At 41.5% G+C, this 20,709-nt stretch overlaps 1 protein-coding gene across 2 annotated transcripts in view; it reads left to right on the top strand.

Annotated features, from left to right (window-relative positions):
- Positions 1–20,709, top strand: part of GALNT15 (polypeptide N-acetylgalactosaminyltransferase 15) — a 31,839-nt gene that overhangs the window by 2,613 nt on the left and 8,517 nt on the right. For both annotated transcript variants that reach the window (XM_048302376.1, XM_048302387.1), the window contains exons 3-7: positions 4,848–5,014; positions 5,723–5,927; positions 15,550–15,717; positions 16,323–16,440; positions 17,200–17,394. In XM_048302376.1, the coding sequence (XP_048158333.1) occupies positions 4,848–5,014; positions 5,723–5,927; positions 15,550–15,717; positions 16,323–16,440; positions 17,200–17,394 (853 nt within the window). The remainder of the gene's footprint in view (positions 1–4,847; positions 5,015–5,722; positions 5,928–15,549; positions 15,718–16,322; positions 16,441–17,199; positions 17,395–20,709) is intronic.

Raw genomic sequence — 20,709 nt, 5'->3', positions numbered from 1 at the left:
CCCTCACAAGGGGAGGAGGAGGGGCAGGCACTGATCTTTTTTCTCTGGTGACCAGTGACAGGACCCAAGGGAATAGCCTGAAGTTGTGTCAGGGGAGGTTTAGGCTGAATATGAGGAAACGATTCTTCACCCAGAAGGTGGTCGGGCACTGGAACAGGCTCCCCAGGGAAGTCACAGCACCAAGTCTGACAGTTGAAGCAGCATTTGGACAATGCTCTCCGACAAATGGTGTGACCATTAGGGTGTCCTGTGCAGGGCTGGGAGTTGGACTCAATGATCCTTGTGGGTCCTTCCAACTCAGAATACCCTGTGATTCTGTGGCAAGTATTGAAAGGAAACTTCTGGGAGGAAGGAAGGTGGAGACTGTTGTATCTGATACATTCTGCGAACACCACCATACCTGTCAGCACCCGGGCTGTAAGGCCACTGTGAAAAAATGTTGCATTTGAAGCCCCAGGTGTTACATTTGAAGTCTGGAGAACTGAGAGCCAATTGCCCCAGCAGCCCAGGAAGGGCTTCTCATCACACATCTTAAAAAGGATCTGAGGTGTATCTACTGTCAAGCTGCCCCAGGGAAACTTCAGGATGGACATTAGGAGGAATTTCTTCACAGAAGGGGCAATTAAACATTGGAATGAAATGCCCAGGGAGGTGTGGAGTCATTGTACCTGAAAGAAAGACGACATGCCACATAGTGCTCTGATCTCGTCGAGAAGGTGATGATCAGTCAAAGATTGGACTTGATCTCAGAGGTCTTTTCCAGCCTAACTGATTCTATGATATACTTCTCTTCCCAGGGGAAAGGTATGTGGGTGGTGTCTTGCCTCTTGTAACAAAAACTATTATAGTTTTCACCCAGGACATGGTGGAAAGATGCACTAGAAAACTTTTTAACTAAGACACAGAATAATTTTTTTTCTAGTGTTCATATTCACATGTTGAAAGACAGCTGGCAGCTCTAATTTAAGGGTACAGTCTCAAAGAAAGAGAAATGATACAGTGTTTTCTGTACTTATTGACTAGATTCAGTGTTATATTGGTTAACGCCATTAAATAATGACATGCTGATATTATTTCAGTTATTTTTTGGCATGCTTCACTACTAACTCTTTGAACTATGTAATGTTCAAAGGAGGAATGACTACCCTGGTTTACTGCCTGTGATGTGAGCCAAAAAACAGTTTTACTTTGGCAGCTGAAGGGCCGTACAACAAGAGACAGCTTTAGTTAATACTAATCTTGGTAAGATTTAAGCCATGGTCTCAGAGCTCTTGGATGGATTTTGCTGTCTGACTAGTTACAGCCTAAAGAGCTCTCAACACCACAGCTTACAGAGCCCAGACTGAAACCCCAGATCTCAGCATCTGAGGCTGATCTAAATCCAGATCATAAACCTGCAGCAGAGGTATATGTCTAAGCCAGACCTGTCCTTTATGGCACAACACACAAACCACAATGAGGATTTTTAGGTGTAGTTTACTCTGGGGGCCTGGCTCGCAACTGTGTCAGTCCAGTTTTACAGCAGTGTAAAAGGAGAGCAAACCAGAATCAGATTGTCTGTGTCTCTCTTTGGCTTGCATCATGTTGTTCATTACAATGTCTATTATTATTTAATTAGAGGGAATCCAACCAGTTAGAGATGTTTCACTGAGTTACCTCCACGGACTCAATCTCCCTAATTTCACCTGAAATTGGATGGCAAATACTTCACATCAAAAGAGGCTCATCCTCTGAGGTACCTTTATCCCTCAAAGTACTTTCTGCTGCTATCAGTTGCTCCAGCTGGGACTGACACTCTCCTGGGACAGCTGAATCAAGCCTGCCATTGTGATTTTTATGATGGGGGTGCTGCCCAAAAGAAAGGTCTGTTTTTCTCTCTTGGGTTTGAGTGTCAAACATATCCAGGCAAAAGAAACTCACGAGGTATCTACAGAGGTTTTAAGTTACATTACAAAAGTGTAGCTTCCTCTGGAGTGCTGTTTGGAGCTGAATCTCAATGAAACATTTTTCTGAAGGTGAGTGGGAGTTCCTGTCAGCTATGCCTTTGCCTTGTTAGAATTGCTCTCTGTTCATTGCTGCATGTGACAATTCCTTGTTTTTCACAAATTAGATTAAATCACTATGTCTCATATCAGTCACAGCCCTGACTTTTTGAAATGCCAATTTATGATGGACAGTCTATGAAACTGCTCCAAATTACAGGGAAGGTATTTTTGTATACCAGTACCCTTTTGCATTTTTGTGAAGATTAGATATCTATATTGGAAGTCTTTGCCAATCTCCATGGCAACTAAGCACTCGGTACCAAGGTTATGTATTCAAGCACAGTTATTTTCAATTCTTTTGCAATTAAGATTTCACAACAGCCTTATTTTCTTGCTATAACCACAGTACTAGCAACTAGGTGCTAATAGCTATAGAATGTTTCTGGTTAGAAGCTGCCTGGTAGTAAAAGGACTACATCAGATCTTCGTTTTTCTTAATTACCTCTAGATTCTTCTGCTTGAAAATACTCATTGCTAAGTCACGAGAGTATTCTTTTCTTGATCCTGCTGAAAATGGAAACAATCATATGAAATTGTGAGGCAACAGCATTATTGATTACGCAAAATTAGTAAACCGAGGACAACATAGATTAATTACAGTGTAGAAATCAAGAAAACTTGCCTGTTCATGCAAAAAAAAATGATGTGAACTATTGAAAAGTATAACAAATTATTTAAATTGTGCTAATTTTAAATTTATTTTCCCAGAAGTGCATCTATAGTAACCATTTATGTGTATTCATAATTAAATCATTCAGACTATGGATTCTCTTAAGTGATTAGTAGCTTTGTGTCTGGATAGTGTCTAGCAGCATAGGGCCTCAGTTCATGAACAGAAACACTAAGTAAAATGCTAATAAACATAGAAATATTAAAATTATATCCCTTACGTGAGTTTCTACTGAGTAGCCAATTGTTTAACAACCACTGTAAAATCTGTATTATGGTTTGCTTGGCAATACATAAATGCTGAAACAACAATGGGCCATATCCAGCAAATCATGTAATTCTTTGAAGAAGTTCTTGCTGCTGGAGATTAAATGAGTTAGGACACTCAATGACTGTTATTCGGGAAATGAAAAGATTTTTAAAATGTTCTTTCTAATGTCAGCAAAGCAGATATATAGACACAGTCTTTGCATATCTACAATGGGCATTTGAAGGCATTTTCTGGAAAATGTGCATCCTCACGCCAGAATAGATGCTTTTCATATGCAGTTTCTGTGAGGGTGAATGGGAAGTGTTTGTCATGTTTAAATGTTTGAGTTATTGTGGTGGTTTAACACTAGCTGGGAATTAAACTTCCTCTGTTCCCCTCTGGTGAGGGAGGGACAAAGGACAGCCTGGGTTGAGATAACAATTTACTGAAAGCAAATAGCAATGGAGTAAGAAACACACAGTGACAGCAGCAATATTAAAAACAAAAGTATACAAAAAGAGAAGGTGCTTTGCACACAAAAGGTGTTCACCATCTTGACTTAGCTCTGCATGGCCACCGAGACAAAGACAAGATGGCAGGGGGATGTTCCTGTGACTCAGCAATAACAGTGGTTATTCCCGAGGCAAAGACAAGATGGCAGAGGGATGTTCCTGTGACTCAGCAATGACAGTGGTTATTCCTGAGGCAAAGACAAGATGGCAGAGGGATGTTCCTGTGACTCAGCAATGACAGTGGTTATTCCCGAGGCAAAGACAAGATGGCAGAGGGATGTTCCTGTGACTCAGCAAGGACAGTGGTTATTCCTGAGGCAAAGACAAGATGGCAGGGGGATGTTCCTGGGACTCAGCAATGACAGTGGTTACTCCTGAGGCAAAGACAAGATGGCAGGGGGACGTTCTTGTGACTCATTAGTGACACTTGGTTATTCCCGAGGCAAAGACAAGATGGTGGATGTTCCTGTGGCTTGGCAGTGATACACAGTTATTCCTGAGACAAAGACAAGATGATGGGCACTCTCCTTACCCAGTGCCACATGGCCTCCTGAGACAAAGAAAAGATGGCAGACTCTCCCTGCAGCCGGTGTTTCCCAAGCCCAAAACAATGAGAAACAACAATGGAACAAGCTCCCCAACTGGATTGACCATTGCACCACACCACCCACTTCCAGACTGCTCTGCTGTTTCGATTGCACGCTGACTCCCAGTTGGGAGCCTCATTCAGCAGTGATTCGTTTTCATTGGAAAAGCAACCTGTACAAACTTTATAGTGAAAATACATTTTCTTTCTTAAATATATCTATATTCGTATTCATGGCCCATGTAAGGATCCATGTCTTTGCCATGTAGGGTTGAGATGCTGGCTTAATTCACTAGGATCTTGGTCAGGTAATCCACAGGTATACTGATCTGTTGTGCAGATGAGTTATTTTATTTGTTAGTCTTAATGGTACTGCATTTGTTTGCCCTTTTCTCTCTTACTTGAGAAAATGTGGACATTGGTGAAGGCTGACTGACCTGCTTTATCCCTCACTCTGCTCTAATTATCTTTAGGTTTTCTTTGCATTCTGGACCATTTCTGTTTGAGGTCCATTTTTTGAGGCAGACAGAGCAGAAAAGAAACTATCCCAGAACACAGAAACACTTTCCTTTTTTTGTATTTTAGTTTTGATAGTGCCAGTCCCATATTTTCACTTCGTATTCCAGTTTTGGACACCTTGGTACTTCCTTTTCTTAGAAGTGAGTTGAGGTCTCAAAGTGCTTTCCACCCCTGAAGGTTTAGGTGTTGCTCGCAACTTTGCTCTGAGGAAAAAGTAGCCATTTGTACCAATGTTTCCAGTGTCTTCCTCATTTGGTCCCACACAGGTGCCTACAGCAAAAATATGACTCCAGTCTGCCTACTGCTAGTGTCATCATCTGTTTCCATGATGAAGCCTGGTCTACTCTGCTGAGAACTGTGCACAGCATTATGGATACAGCCCCAAAGGCCTTCCTCAAGGATATCATCCTAGTCGACGATCTCAGCCAGCAAGGTAGCTCCCATTTCTCTGTATGTGAATTCTTTTTTCTAAAACTTCGGGGAAGAAACTGTCCCCCTTCAGGAAGTGTGTGAGGAGAGTAGAAGGCAAAGAGGAGTCTCAGGAAGCGAGCTAAGCAGAGCCTGGAGCTGGCTACCAGGTGTCACTCTCCATTCCTAGAATTCAGCGTAGCCTTTCAACTTTGAAATATGTTTCATTTTCCCCCCCATCATTTACAACCACTCTGAACTTTCTTACTTTAAAATAAGATCACAGTGTGCAAATCTTAGGATTCCCACTGGACCAGATCTGCTGTCATAATTTCCAGACTTTTTTGGCTGAAGTATAGAGTGGAAAAGTCCACATTGCTAAAGTAATCCAAAGTGCTTGGGAAAGCCAAACACCTGTAGTATCTCACTCTGATCTGTGTATTTTATGAGATGATGAGAGCATCCACCTTTTGCTGAAAACAGGAGAGGAGGCTATTAAGATTCCCACAGGAATAGCTTCATACCTTGTGAATTTCAGTTTCCATTAGTCTCTACTTCTCTTTGACATTATGCTGCTGTAGAAATATTTGGAATGTGGCTTAGTTGGCCATTTAAAACAAATGCCCCTGAAACATTTTACCAGCAAGAAGTAGCATCTCCTACTACCTGTTTCTTTTCTGTAACAGCTTGAATCAAAACTAAAACATTTCGGTGACTGTTCTGTTTCTGACAGGGCCCCTGAAGTCAGCTCTGAGTGAATACATCTCTAAGCTGGATGGCGTGAAGCTCATCCGAAGCAACAAGAGGCTTGGAGTCATCCGAGGTCGGATGCTAGGAGCTGCACGGGCCACCGGTGATGTGCTTATCTTCATGGATTCGCACTGCGAGTGTCAGAAGGGCTGGCTGGAACCCCTCCTGGCCAGGCTCTCCAGCAACCGGTAAATATCCCTGGATGTGCTAATTTCAGCTGAAAGGGGTGTACTTGGAAAGTGTTGGGTAGTTTTTTAATCCTTCCTTGGTTACCTTCTTGCTTCTGGTCACATTCATTTTATTTTCTACCTTGTCACGATATGCATCACTCTCATATGTGGGAAGCAGGATAGGTCTCACAGCTGATAATGCTCACTTTACACCCAGTGTAAATTTCAAAATTTGTTTCCAGTTATATCTTTAAGAAGTCTTCCTGGTGGTCTGAATTAAAAAGGTTTCAGTCTCAACTTGTTTGTAAATCAGCAAACATCCACCAGAGAAAACTGCTGCAAGGCTCCATTGTTTTTACTTTTTAGCCATCTCAGTGATGAAGCCAAGAATAAAAGGCTTTGTCCTCCCAAACCAGTTTGGCTGTGTACCAACATTACCTTTTGGCCACCATTTATACTCCACAGAAAAAGCCCAGACTTCCTGGGCAGCCTAGACAGTTCCAGCTAATCACAGGTACTTTCACTGACCGCAAAGTGACAGAGTAAGGTAGAGATTCATATTTCTGAGTATTTCATATTTAGGGTGGTTCTTGGGCCTGCTCTCTAATGTACAGCTGAGCTCATCTATGCAGTCCTTTGAAGAGATTAAAACCACTATGTTTTAAATGTTTCTAGGCTTACATGTCAGTAAATCTTTTATTAAAGGGACTTTTCTGAAAGAAAAATTTGTACATTAATTTGTCACTTGGGAAAAAATTAATTGCTAGAGTGGATAAAATAAAAAAAAAAAATCTTTAAACTCTTACTAGACTGTTAAATAGTCACACTGAACACCTTCAAAGGCTGTTCCCAGGCACTGGAAGAAGCTGCTTTTATGGCTTATTATGTTTGCTTATAAGAGAATTAATGTGACCTTTTAGAAATTATTACATCATTTGAATGAAAACATTAAGAATACTAAAAGCAAGAGTAATGCTGCCCTAAAATGTCAGGAATATTCTTTTCAAAAAGGTCCTCCTTGGAAAAGCAGATTGGTTTTTGTTTGCTGACTAGTTAGATGGTTTAGTATGAATATACTTCATGATTCTTCTGCCTTGAACTATAGTCTTGTTTTTGATGTTCAAGCAAAACTACTGTGTGTATCAATTGGCCAGTCCTTATTCAAGTGTGTTGAAATTGCTGAAATTAAAAGAGCTACAAAAAGTCTCAGAGGAGAGCTATAGTGAAAGGAGAATTACAACAGCAAAAGAGAAGTTAGGACCCCCACCACTTCACAAGTGTCAAAAACTCACTGCCAAAAATGATCCCTGCTGAGGGAATGCAAAGCTTCCCAGTCTGCTATCATTCAGAGATTCTGTAACACTGTCACCAGGGGTGAGAAAGGAATTCTCTTCCCCTATAGGGCCCATATGCTCATTCATTCCTCCAGGATAGCAGAATTTAACAGTGAATTAACTAATGTCTAATTGGATTAATGAAGCAAAGGTGGAAAGCTGATTGGATAATAGTATAGGCTAAGCCATCTCTTTTTGTATGCTGTATCAGTCACTTTGTCTGACCCTGGAAGCTTTGTCACTGCTAATGAGGAGAACCTGTGCCATCCTCCATTGCTATAGGGAAGAAAAAGTCTAAGGCACCTGGCAATCACCTTCTCTTACTGTCCCTCTTTCTGCAGCTGAAGAATGGTGACAATAACACTGACCTGATAAGGAAGTTAATTCATGATTTTTCATAAATTGCTTGTAATGCTTGCCTGGAGATCACCATGGAAATGTAAAGCATTAGCATAGTCAACTTGGCTTCATTTAGCAGTTGAAGAGCTGTTAAATTGAATCGTGTGCACTCCCTAATACTACTCAAGTGAGGAAAGCGCAGAGAAAAGAAGCTGAGAGTGACTGGTGAAATATCCATCTTTCCTCTTTTTAGTGTACCAATCAAGCTGTAACTTATGCACTTTTGTTGAAGAGACAGGATGGGAAATCACTTTATCACCTGGAGTGAGTGAGTTGTTTGCTGGCAAGGACAAATGCAGCCTTGCAAAGCTCAAACATTTGCAGGGGCTTAAGGAAGCTGGAGACTGGTTTTAACTTTGAAATTTGTGATTAAGCCTAATTTTCTAGACTCCTGATCAGAGTGTGTCACTATTATTGTGACCTGTTTTTCAGTGATGCTGAGAAATCCTTGCTCAGACTGAGATCTTACTGTGAGTTGGACATACAACAAGAGAGACACTCCCAGTTTTTAGTAGACTGTAGGATAAATACAAGAAAAATTATCCCAGTTTTACAGGTATAAAAGTACTTATACAAAAATACTTGGCAGATATTTGACTTGTTCTAGGTAATGACATTTCATCTCCCGACATGATGGCTTTATTCACTAACCCAATCAAATTTATTTTTCTGAAAAAAAGTATTAAGTCATTCTAAAATCATTGGATATGCACTTTTGAGCACCTTGATTGGGACTAGTTCTGTGAACCATGCCTAACAAAGCAGTGCATCAGCTTAGTATGTTGCCTAGAGAATGGTTCAGTGGTTTCTAAAGCATTCCTTGACATTTTGATTATTCAAGGATGAATACCGTAGGTACCTGGACAATATTAGCAAACTACTTGAGATGCCCCACAGATCATTTCATTTGACACCTGTTTGTGTTCCAGGCCAATTCCAGGTGAGTAGCATGGTGGATAACAATGCAGCTCTGCCATTATTATGGTCATCTTTGGAAGGGTTTGCCGTTTCCAGGAGAGTGCAGAGCTGCTATTTTGTATTCTGTCCAAAGGCAGTGAAAGGCAGAGGGGGCATATAACGAACTGCGCCATGAAGCCTTAAAAAATGTGACTCCTTTGATCTAAAAACAGTGGTCACTGTGCTGAAGCAGGGTGATTAAAAAAAAAAAAAATCCAAAACATATTTCCTGAAAATACTGCATGAAAGCAAAATGAACCTTGATTATATCCTTGACAAGGAATTCCACCTCTAGAAGAGGCCTGGGCACCATAACTATGGACAGAGGGGTGGTTTGTAAAGGGGTAGCTGGCCCTTAGGACCTTTCCCCTGCTCCTTATTGCAAGGGCTGTTTCCCTCTGTGCTGGAGCACTCCCTATACCACAGTTCAAATATTAGATTAGGAAACAGAAGCCTGTGATATTATCTAAAAAAGATTCTCTGGTTTCTAAAATTCAAAGTGTCTCTACTTAGCCCTGTGATTTAAGGTCACTCATCTTTAATGAAAATGCTGATAAACAGAATAAGAAATTAGCATAGCAGTGGAAAGGTGTTTCATCATCTGTGTGCTCCCATCAGGAACAAATGGAAGCCTCTGCTTGTAGATACAGGTATAGAAAGAGTTCTGCTGTCCAGAAATTTTCTGTGTGGTTCTGATTTTACGGTAATACCCAAGAGAGAAGGGAAATATTTTGCACTAAAGATGAACAGCTTCTTCATCTCTTTTATTCTGATTCCCCACTTTTCAGTGGCCCATATCCCAGCTTTTTGAGCTACCAAATACATAAGCCATCTGTTTTCTAGCTTCTCACAGGCTTGAGAAAGCATGATGTTATCCATTCAGAGCCCACGTGCAATTCCAGGCTGCTCTCCCTGTTTTGAAAGCCTTCCATACATTTCACATGTAACAGCCTGCTTCCTGGGATTTCTGTGTTTGCGCAATCCTTTTATATCCCCCATTTGTCAATAACACTCATTTCAAATTCAGTAAATGTTCTGCATTTAATGGTAGGTTATGGGAAGATAAGCCATCTCTTTACAATCTTTCACAGTTGATCAGGATCAGAAGGTGACCTATTTTAAAAAAGTTGAGCTAAAGAAAATAAAGATGAGAGTCTAAAGCCAAAGGCAAATATTACTGCTAAACACAGGAGCAATGAAGATTTAGGCATAATTCATGGCTCAGTGCCCTGTGTGTCCAGGATTAAAAGGTGTTGGTTACCTCTACAGATTTTACTGCTCTACATACAAATTTTAATATTTTAGCAAAAAAGGCAGGTTCAAAAAATATTTTTTTTAATAAAGCATTCCCAAAGCATTCCGTTAGCACTCTGCTTTGCAGAGATTTGCTTAGTGCTTAGCATATGAATAGTCCATCCATTCAAGTAAACTATTTCTATGCCCTAAGTTAGTCTGGAGTTGGTCTGTAAGGCAGCATTTAAGTAATCCTTTATAACTTAGCTTTGCCATTCCCTGTCGCTGCATTTTATCTTCTTATTAACCCTATCTAATTTCAAGTGGCCTGTATTTCTAAGACTTCAGTTAGCCAGCAAGGTGCTCTCAGTGGAAATGCAGCATCTTGTGGAACCAGCTTGGGTCCTCAGTTACTCACTGAAGTTTTGACCGTGTGCAGAAACAGAGAACGTGTACTGCCTGGATTTCTTAGCTACTTAATTTTTGCAAGCTGTGATGCACCCTGAAATAGGTTGAGGAATATACATAATTTTAATGTTTGGGGTTTTGGTTTGGCTTTTTTCCTCCTTATCTAAAGGAGGATTTAAACTGGTTAAAATCTGTTCCCTTCCCAGCAAAAGAAAGTATAAATCAATACAGAAGCACTTTCAAAAAAAGTGTATCCAAAACTTCAAAACAGATACATTAATTAAATCTTCCTCTCCCCATGTTACTTAGTTTAAAATTAGAAAAGAACATAGTGTCCACGCTGACTGTAATGGGTCATGGGAAGACATTTCATTTGCAATTGTATTTGGTCAAGAAATCCCAAACCAGGAAATCGTTCTTGTTTGGGTTGCTCTTGTTCATGGAATTGTGACCTTTTGTAGTTTGAGTGAGTTCCAAACATTTGAAATATTTACAGATTAGTCAAACAGTTCAAAGCCTTGCTGCTAGTTGTATTTGAATTTCCTGTTTCTCCCTTTCCTCAGACTCCACAGAGTAAAATTAGAAGTAGTTTGTCTGTGTGCGTTTCATTTCAAAGTGCCGAGAAGCTGCTGTCTGCCAGTTACCCAGTTAAAAACAAGAATAGCTAAGAACATCTTCCAATTACCATCTACTGCAAATTTGCATTTAGAACCATGCTAATATCAAACCATCACTAAATATGCAGAAAACAGCTATTTTAGTTTTTTAAATCATACTAACCAAAACATGGGTAAAGCAATACTTGATTAGGATTAAAATTGAATATTGACCAATTTTCATACAACATCAAGTTACTAAATTCCTCTATTTCAGATCAGAAAGACACTCCCAATACCTAGTTTTAAGAAGGTGTGTTTCTATTGGTTTCAGCAGAGCTACATTGTGACTATACTACACTTACACTAGGTGAAGGTCTAGTATTACTCTTACAGACATACTCTTGAAAACTGTTAATCTTGGCATTCTGAAAAAGCTACTGGGTAACTAGCTCTAAAACACAGTTATCAGGTTTTGCTGTATAATTTTGTGGGGAAGGAGATCAGATTTTAGTTTGTTCTGGTTTATGGTTGAATTTAGCCAGGATAGAACGTGACCTACCATGCGAGTTATTTTCAGCTGTCTTAAGCACTGTGATTTTCTATGTCATGATTTGCAGATAGTCTGGATAATTCCTTGGTGTCCAAGCTATCAGAATCCATTATGTCCTTACTGGTATATTTCTTGAATTGGAATCTTGAAGAATCAATGCCCAAACACTAGAACTACTACTGTGGTGCCTATTCTTGTGAGCAATTGCACTGATGCCAGAAGGACCATTGGAGTTTGGAGTCTTATAGCAGCAACAAATTTCAGGTGGATTCCAAAAAAAAAGACAGGTTTTAAATGGCTGCAATGATGTGAAAATGTAGGAGAGTCTGAAATGTTTGGATCATCTGATCCAGAATATATCTGTGTGTGTCTGTATTTGCACTGTCTCTGTCTGAACTATCCAGGATCAATTCAAGTGGTCTAATCTGCATTGTCAAGGTCTTTTCAGTGGTTTAGTCTACATTGCTTCTGGCTTCTGCTCAAATATGCCCTCCTGATACTTCCCTCTTGATTCTGAAGTCGTAAAATAAACTACCCTGCAGTCATTAAGTCCTCAGTGCTGTCTGAATGAGAATGGATGAACCAGTAGTATGGGTTTCAGCAAACAGCAGCAAACAGAGGTGGGAACTATGCAACTGCATCCACACTCCCAAGCAGGCACTTGTCAGATACTCGTACACTGGAGAATGCAGCAGGTTCTAGAAATTACTGTTACAGTAACTTTTCATTTTTGAAGTTTAGTCATTCAAAATCCATTTAACTTGTTAGATGGATTTTCCCCAGCATATCAAAGAAAAGAAATTCCTGTTTGTGTAAGTCCAGCAGGACACTACCCTTAGTAACTTTTAGAAGCAGGTAGTTTCCTTTGCAGGCTGTTAGTTGTAGTGGTTTGGTCTAAAATACTCATTACTGTTTATCTTCTGTGAGATAAGAATTAGGAGAAATGCAGAGCAGGCACCAAACTTGAAAGAATATAAAGAAGTTTATTAACAGACCTAAAAGAAGGAAAAAAAATATATACCACCTTCAGAACTCTCCTCCTCCCCCCACCTTCCTCCCTTCTCCCACTGACAATGTGAAAAGACAACCCTTGAGATGTTCAGTCTGTTTACCACTGCCATAATAACCTTGTTTAGTCCATTTAGAAAGAGAAGTCTCTTCTTGCTCATGCTATGAAAACATTATCACAACGAGACAGCCGCCCACTTCCAAATATTGTTCAGTCCATTTAGGAAGAGGAGTCTCTCTGCCTGCATGTGAGTCCTTTCCCCCGACTTGCAGCTTGTTCAAGGTCACACGCAGATAGCAATTGGTTTTCCCGCGTTCGAGGGTCCACTCTTGAAGTTCTTTGGTGTACAGTTTTAAGGTTGAGCCGTTCAGAAACAAAAACAGAGGCCCTTCTCCTTCCCTGGGAGCAAAGGGTCTTCCTCATCTTCATTGTTAGGAGTATCTCTGGGAGCATCTCTAGGAACTGAGGTTTTCTCCTTTCCCATTTGGAGCAAAAGTCCTCATCAGGTTCATCTCTAGGGACTGAGGTTTTCTCCTTTCCTGTTTGGAGCAAAAGTCCTCATCTGGTCCATCTCTCCCTGTCCAAACTTCTCATGAAATTACAGCTGCGTCAGCATCTGCCTATCTCAGCGCAGGTGCTTTTGCTTACAAGCTGAACACTCCACCCCCCATATCTTCATGAAATTACAACGGGATACTCTGATATATCATAGCTTCACAACAGAATTTCAGCTTTAAGCATCCCCTCTCTCTCTTCCCTCAGGGTTTCAGCTCTTCACAGCAGTAAAAGGGTTAATCTCACCTCGGCCTTGCAGCTTTGCAGCTGGAATGTTGAATTTTTCTTATCGCAGTGGAGAGGGGGGAGAGCCGAGCCGCTCCGGCTGCCCACGGCAAGGCAGTGGGGGGGGTTCCACGGCTGGAACAGGTCCATCGGCTCCAGGATGGCCGTGGCCCGGCCCGGCCTGGCCCAAGCAGAGCCTGGCCGGGCCCGCTGGCCCCCACACGGGGCCTGCAGCCACCTGTCCCAGCGCCGGAAACGAGAGAGAGCTTGGAGGGGAGTTTGCCTATTCTTAAACGTGGATCACAGAGGTGATCACAACTTTAAGTGGCTTAGAGAATTGTCCATATTCAAACTGGCCAGCTGATAGGTTCTATCAGTTCCCAGAGGAAACTGTAAGCACCCCTTAGCAAGGACATCCCTTCCAGGACTATGCTTGCTAACCTATGACATTAGTGAGTAAAGCTTTCATTAGAAAGGCCCCTGCTGGCTTGAGAGCTGGGTTGTTTCTCCTGTCATGGGTACAAAACTGTATCACAGGGACATCATTAGGAGAATCAGGGAAGGATATCAGCTGTATTATTTTTAGTATCACTTCTTTCCCTTTCTTCTTGAGTCCTGTGACAGGATGCCAGGAACTCGCTGCCTTAACGTATGTGCCTACAAATGCTGCATGTGACCATAAAATTTTCTCACCTGTTTATAAACCAGATGCTTGTTTCTAAGAGTGCCTATTATTGCATATTATAAAGGATGGTTTTACACCTGCGCAGAGAAATAAAATCACTTTTCTATTTTAAATCTTCCTGGCTTAAGCTCATCATAGGACAATCTGCTCTTATTAGGAAACAAAACTGAGTCATTTTAAAGCAATCCTCTGCATGGTTCATCTTTGTACTAATCACTGGCAAGCAGTAGTCTGTTTCTCCATGGGCTTCTAAAATCCTCTACAGGAAATGTCAACTGTGAAAAAACAAAGTTGGGAGTTTCCCCCCACTCTGATACTGAAAAAACATTATTCTAGTGATTGTAGAGGCAGAGAAGATATGTCAAGATTACATTAACATCACTCAGAGCTACCATCTTCCTCAGCTGGTTCTGGCCTCTGCCGTGGAAAAGTACAAATGTCTCACTGCACTGGAGACTTCTGAGATGTCCTTTCTTCACTGACAGTATTATGTTTCAAATGAATTTATCTCCTTGTGATTTCTGACCAACATATATGTCTTAAAAGAGGAGATAAAAACATCTACATTTTCCCCCCAAATTGACCATTTCATTTTTCTCTCTGTTTTAACAGGAAATTATTTCCTAGGGAAATAACTACACCAGAATAATTTCCTACATGGATATTCCTACTCTAGAACAAGAATAATTTTTCCAGTGTACTTTAATCCCTCTTAAATATTACTGATTTTTCTCCAGAGGAACTTTTGTCTGTAGACAAGCCTTTGCACTGACACCAGAGACTATCCTTTTAGCATAACAGAGAAGAAATGGATAATATTATTCTTCAACACTTTTTCCCTGCAGTCATTCATACCATTTCATTCATACTCTGAAAATTTCCAAATGTGATATATCTTTGACCTGAAAACAAGGAACACTGAAGACTGTTCTGAACTACCAGTTAATTCCAAGATGATGTGCAAGTACACTCTGAAATACTGTGACTTCTTTGCCATAGGGAAATGTCTAGTACCTCTTCTCAGACTAATCCAAATTTAACTGAGGTTAGAAATGAATTCAAGGATTGCCACTTACCATGTAATGGCCCTGTTCTTGCTCTTAAAGGTAGATTCCACACTCTGACAGTGCATTTGCAAGAGCATTCTAAGATTGCGATAAAATACAGACACTGGCTTATGAACTCAATAATAAATGTTTTTTCAAAGCAGCCATCAGAACAAACTAAGAATACGTGCACTCTTCATTGGCCTGAAGTGACAAACTCATTAAGTGTGTGCAATATCTACAGGAAAATCAAAGGATGGTAAAGTGTGTGAGACCAAAACCATCTTCTGCTATAAACTTTGCATCCATGCAGAGCCTGTAGCACCAGAGATTGGGGCCTCCATGTGAAATAGCTTTGTAAGAATTCTGATGGTTAACTCAGAACAAAATCCTGGATAGCTTTAAATAACAATTCAAGGTACAGGGTATCAGTAAATTATTGATCTGTAAATTCCTCACTGCATGCTCAGTATTCCATGTGCTGAGCACCTGAGCTTCTAAAAAAGAAACTAAGGGCACTCAGCATTTAGAGGAGTGCTTGTGCTTGACAGTGTTAAAGAGGAGAGCTAATGTTTACTAACAGAGTAATGAACTTAATTTATGCTTTGGTTTTGGAAATAAATTGTACTGTCTTTTTCAGAAACAGTGTCGTTTCCCCTGTCATAGATGTCATAGACTGGAAGACTTTTCAATACTATCACTCTGTGGGCCTGCATCGAGGTGTTTTTGACTGGAAATTAGATTTTCATTGGGAAGTAGTGCCAGAGCATGAAGAGAAGGTACGACAGTCTCCCATCAGCCCTATCAGGTAACAGTCCATCAGACAATGTGCCTTGCTGAGCTCAGCAGCAAAACTGTACAGTTTGAGTCATCCTGGGTCATCTTCCAGCTAACAGGAGAGAGGTGTGGTTTACTTGCACATGCTCAGTTAATAATTCTGAAGAGAGCTTTTTTGTTTGTGCTGTTTGTTTTGGCCTTTAGTAATCATTCTAACTAGATTGGAGTCATGCTTTCAATGTGACAAATACTTTCCACACATCGACACAACTAGTGTACAACCTAACCAGACAAGGTGTGGAGGTTTGTAGGGAAAGCAGAAGACGGGTCATACAGAGTTAAAAGCGATGTCTTAATCATTATCTCTTTGTCTCTTGTTTTGGATGTACGTGTGTGCAATGTTCCCCACTGTTCTGAGTCTTATTTGATAATTCAGCTCTTAGCTCCCTTCCCCAAGCAAATCCTAGAATAACGCTCCAGTTGTTCTTTATTTTGGTTAGATAATCAATTAATCCAAGCATATATGGAGCAGTATTCAATAATTTTGGAATTAATATGGAAATGGTGGAATTTTCATGCTTTGCGTAAACCCTTATCCAAAACTCAAGGTGTTCACTTCCAAACTTTGCTACCCAGGAGTCCTGCGGTAGCTGGTGCAGTGGTGGCCATGGATCGACATTACTTCCAAAATACTGGAGCTTATGATTCTGACATGACCATGTGGGGAGCAGAAAACCTGGAACTATCTATTAGGGTAAGGATCTTAATTAAAACATCAAGCTGTGATAACTATTGCAATGTTAAGGAACCTGAGTGAAAGGCAAGAAGATATTTGTAAAAAAAGTACAGAACATGTTGGGTTATGGAGACTACAACCTTCCCTGCAGAAATCTATCCCCACGCTCCACAGCCTGTTAGGACTATACAAGAACATGCAGCTGCTGTGAGTTAGGAGCATTATGTCAGGAGAAGGAAGCTTTGCTGGCTATCACTATCTGCCTGAGGCCTGAGTCATTGCTTTTGGCACCCTCTGAAAGCTGCCTCTTCTATTCTGGCATGTTAACATACACCAAAGGGAGAGTAGCTTTATTTCTTTGCCAACCTGTAGTTTTAATAGAAAATCATTTATATTAAATCCTCTGCATTGATTTTTCCTGAATACAAAGAGTAACTGATACTAAAAACCAATGAAAATTGCAGGCACAAAGGGCATAGTGTCTTTAATGTCGCAGACAAGAGAAGGTGTGCACCCAGATCTGTTCACTACTCTGTACTGTTTGTGCAAAGAAAAACATAAAAGCATATAAATAGCCATACTGGGTCAAATCAGAGGTCTGGGTGCCAAGTATCTTCTCTGTGAGTGTGGGGAGCAATGTATGAAGAAGCATATAATAATGCTCCTGCTCTTTCCAGGATTTCCTGAGGCAGAGTCTAGAGTAAAGGAGCTTCTCCATTTCAGATAAAAGTAATCTAAATAAGGTAATCTCTTTTTGTGCTTTCACCTGTGTTTCAGACCTGGCTCTGTGGTGGCTCTGTAGAAATTATCCCATGCTCCCGAGTGGGGCACGTCTATCGAAATCACTTCCCCCGTGCTTTCTCCTATGAAGAGGCCATTGTGAGGAACAAAATCCGAATAGCAGAGACCTGGCTGGGCTCATTTAAAGAGAACTTCTACAAGCATGACACAGTGGCTTTCTTAATCAGCAAGGTAAAGACATCTGTAGAGGTTTCTGAGGTTTGTGTTGAGATAGGTGAAGGGAATGGAATAGGAATGGGGGTGTCTCTATGCAGTCAGGTGCAGGGGATAGTCTTTTTATTAAACCTTCCAATGAAAAAGCTGTCAGATCAGGAAGGAGAGGGAGAAACTTGCGCCTAAGTTCAGCCTTGTGCAGAAGTTATCAAACTTTGTGGAGTGTAACCTCTTCTCCAAATGACTCCTTCTTCAGCTTCCCCAACAATCTGTGGTTTGCTTCTTCACTGATAGTACATAGAGGGTTGTGGTGCATCTGAAGTGGGAGCTTGCAGCACTGTGTGCTCAAAGGACCCTCCTAGAGCGTCATTTTTGTTACTGAAGGAATTCCTCATATGGCTCCTGAGAGTATTCAGTATTATTCACAGGCATGTGGCAAATTGTAGTGTCTCTCCTACTGGAAGGGAACATATCTGAGTGGTCTAGCGACAATAAAGGTGTGGTTTTTTCCTGAACTGACATATCCAGAAGTAACTGAACTGAGAAAGTCAGATATCAACACACCCCTATTTACAAGTTATGTTTTCATTAGAAGCATTGCACAGACATCTGATTAGACATTCCTCCAGGAATTTGGATTCCCAGCCACCTGTAAGCTAGGACAGGCTTGCAGGCAGGTGTGTGGTGTAGTCCTGGCATGCAACTACACTTGAACCATCTGCAGGTTACACACAATCCAGTAACTACAGAACAGCCACACTTGTTTTTTAAGCCACTGTACAGTACAGGGGTGGTCAAGAACTGTATATTCCTTGTATTACAAACCAGTGGATGTTTGTTTATTGGGAGTCTTGCAGCTGTGGGGAATGTTGTTGGTGTAGTTAATGTTGTTAATAATGTTGCTGCAGTTCTCAGGAATTCTCTGGCTCCAGTACCTTTTCTTTTAATCATATCCTTCCTACAAAGCAGTGGACAACCTTGTGAGCAGTTTTGAATGAAAGTGTATCATTCATCTTCCTGTTCATTTACCAATGCTGCGCTTTTAAGGAGAAAAAGATTGACTAAAAGCATTTAGGCAGAGCATGGGTAGGTGCTCTGCAAAGTTTCTCATTCATATTTACTCCTGCATTTCATAGAATCACGGAATCAGGGAATGGTTTGGGTTGGAAGGGACCTTAAAGATCATCTAATTCCAACTCCCCTGCCATGGTCAAGGATGCCATTCAGTAGATCAGGTTGTCAGGACCCCATCCAGCCTGGGAACACTTCCAGGGATGGGGCATTCACAGCTTCTCTGGGCAACCTGTTCCAGTGCCTTATCACCCTCTGAGTAAAGAATTTCTTCCTAATAACTAATCTAGACCCGCTCTCTTTCAGTTTAAAACCACTACTCCTTTTTATAGGCCCCCTTTAGGTACTGGAAGGCTGCTCTAAATCCTCCCTGAAGCCTTCACTTCTATTCAGTTTCATCATGTGATCCCCAGCTTCCTGTAAGGGAAGATCCTTATAGAGGGAGTGACTTCATTCCCCCTCCCCACTCACTCAGAGGATCAGGGTCTTGAGAGAACAGAGAGCCTGACTGCCAGCAAAGACTGAGGAATACAACTGATTGAGTACCTCAGCCTTCTCCATATCAGTCACCACCAGTTCACTCTTGGTCATTGGTGGGGAGTGGGGGTACACTCTCCTTGTCCTTTCTTTTCTGAGCTATGTACTTATAGAATCCCTTCTTGTGATTCTTCATGTCCCTTGCTAAGTCCTGTTCCAGCTTTGCCTTGGCTTTCCTGACCCTATCCCTACACATTCGAACCATATCCCTGTACTTTGCTCAGGTCACCTGTCCCTGCTTTCACTGTCTGTGCATTTCTTTCTTACTCGTCAGTTTGAGGAGCAGATCCTTGCTCAGCCATGCCAGTTTCTGGCCTGCCTTGCTCAATTTCCTACACACTGGGATAGAGAGTTCTTGCACTGTAAGAAAAGTAGCTCTAAAGAGCTGCCAGCTCTGGTCAGCACGTCTGCCCTTAAGGACAGTTTCCCAGGGGATCTCCTTCACCAGCTCCCTAAACAGCTGGAAGTTTGCTCTTGCAAAGTTCAGGGTCTTGACTTTGCTCCTCACCAGGCTCACACTGCTTGAGATCACAAACTCAACAAGGGCTCGATCGCTACGGCCCAGGCTGCCACCAGTTCTGATGGCTTTAATGAGCTCATCCGCACTGGTGAGCACCATTGGCTCCACTAATGGCTCAGTCCTGCACGCCTCAGTCATTCAGGGCTGGCCATCACCCAAGAAAGCCAAATCCAGCAGGAGCTGCATTATGGTGGGGAGAGGAAGAGGGCTGTATATTGGTATGACTTCTCTCGTCACCTAGTCTGACCTTCTTATGTTCCACCAGTGGATCTGCCTCTCTCTTCAGTCAGCCTGCTAATTGTAGAGTCTGAGACTATTGTGTTTCCCTTTTTACTCTATTTTCACATCATTTTAAAAGATCCTACCTGCTTGTCTGTGTTACAGGTTTGAACTCCACTGGCCAGGAGCCTGTCAATTGACTCACAAAGGGTTATAGCCACTAGACCAAGCCTTTTAAAATGGGCAGTGAGGTTTTTAAATAATTTAATAATTCCCTGAAGGTTTTCCTTGTCAGCTCAGAAGCAATTTTCTCTACTAAAAAGTACAGTCACCAATGATACAATTTGCTAGCTATAAGCAGCATGACCTTTTGCCTGAGTTTATTCTAGCCAGAATAGTTCCAGTACTTCTGAATATGATGCTCCCTCAAATGATCAATTTAATGATCTCTGTGTGCAGCATACCGTAACATAAATGGCCCTTTCTGTGTGTTCCTTTCTTTCACAGCCGATGTTTTCAGCCTGTCAGTGCAGCGGGATGTTATTCAAAAGGCACAAGCAAGCAAGGACATTATTGCCACTCAGCTGCAAAGGGCCCTGGGGGGATTTATGGCGCTGAGAGGGTGAGCAGAGCCACCTATGGGCCACTATCGAATTCTCTGTGAGCCGTCCCGACCACCACTGCTCATGGCAGAAAACAACCAGTGACCCCCATTTAGGTGGCTTTATACCCTTCTTGGTTTATGGTCTGAATCACGTCTTGCATAGGATGCCCACGGTGTGAGCATTAAACAGATGAATGAGGCCCTTCCCAGCTCTCTTCTACTTCAGCCACCACCTCTTTTGCTCCTCTTCTTGGGTGGTTTGCATATTTAATTTACAAGCAGTTTCCTTTAAGGTTGGTTTACAGGGACAATGACTTTCTTTACATTATTTACACCATTTATTTGATATCAGATGCAGACTGTAACTAGTGTGACAAAATGA

Source organism: Corvus hawaiiensis, chromosome 1 (genome assembly GCF_020740725.1).
Source record: "Corvus hawaiiensis isolate bCorHaw1 chromosome 1, bCorHaw1.pri.cur, whole genome shotgun sequence".
Taxonomy (NCBI): domain Eukaryota; kingdom Metazoa; phylum Chordata; class Aves; order Passeriformes; family Corvidae; genus Corvus; species Corvus hawaiiensis.
Note: the sequence above shows the minus strand (reverse complement) of the source record. Positions and strands in the feature narration are given on the sequence as shown.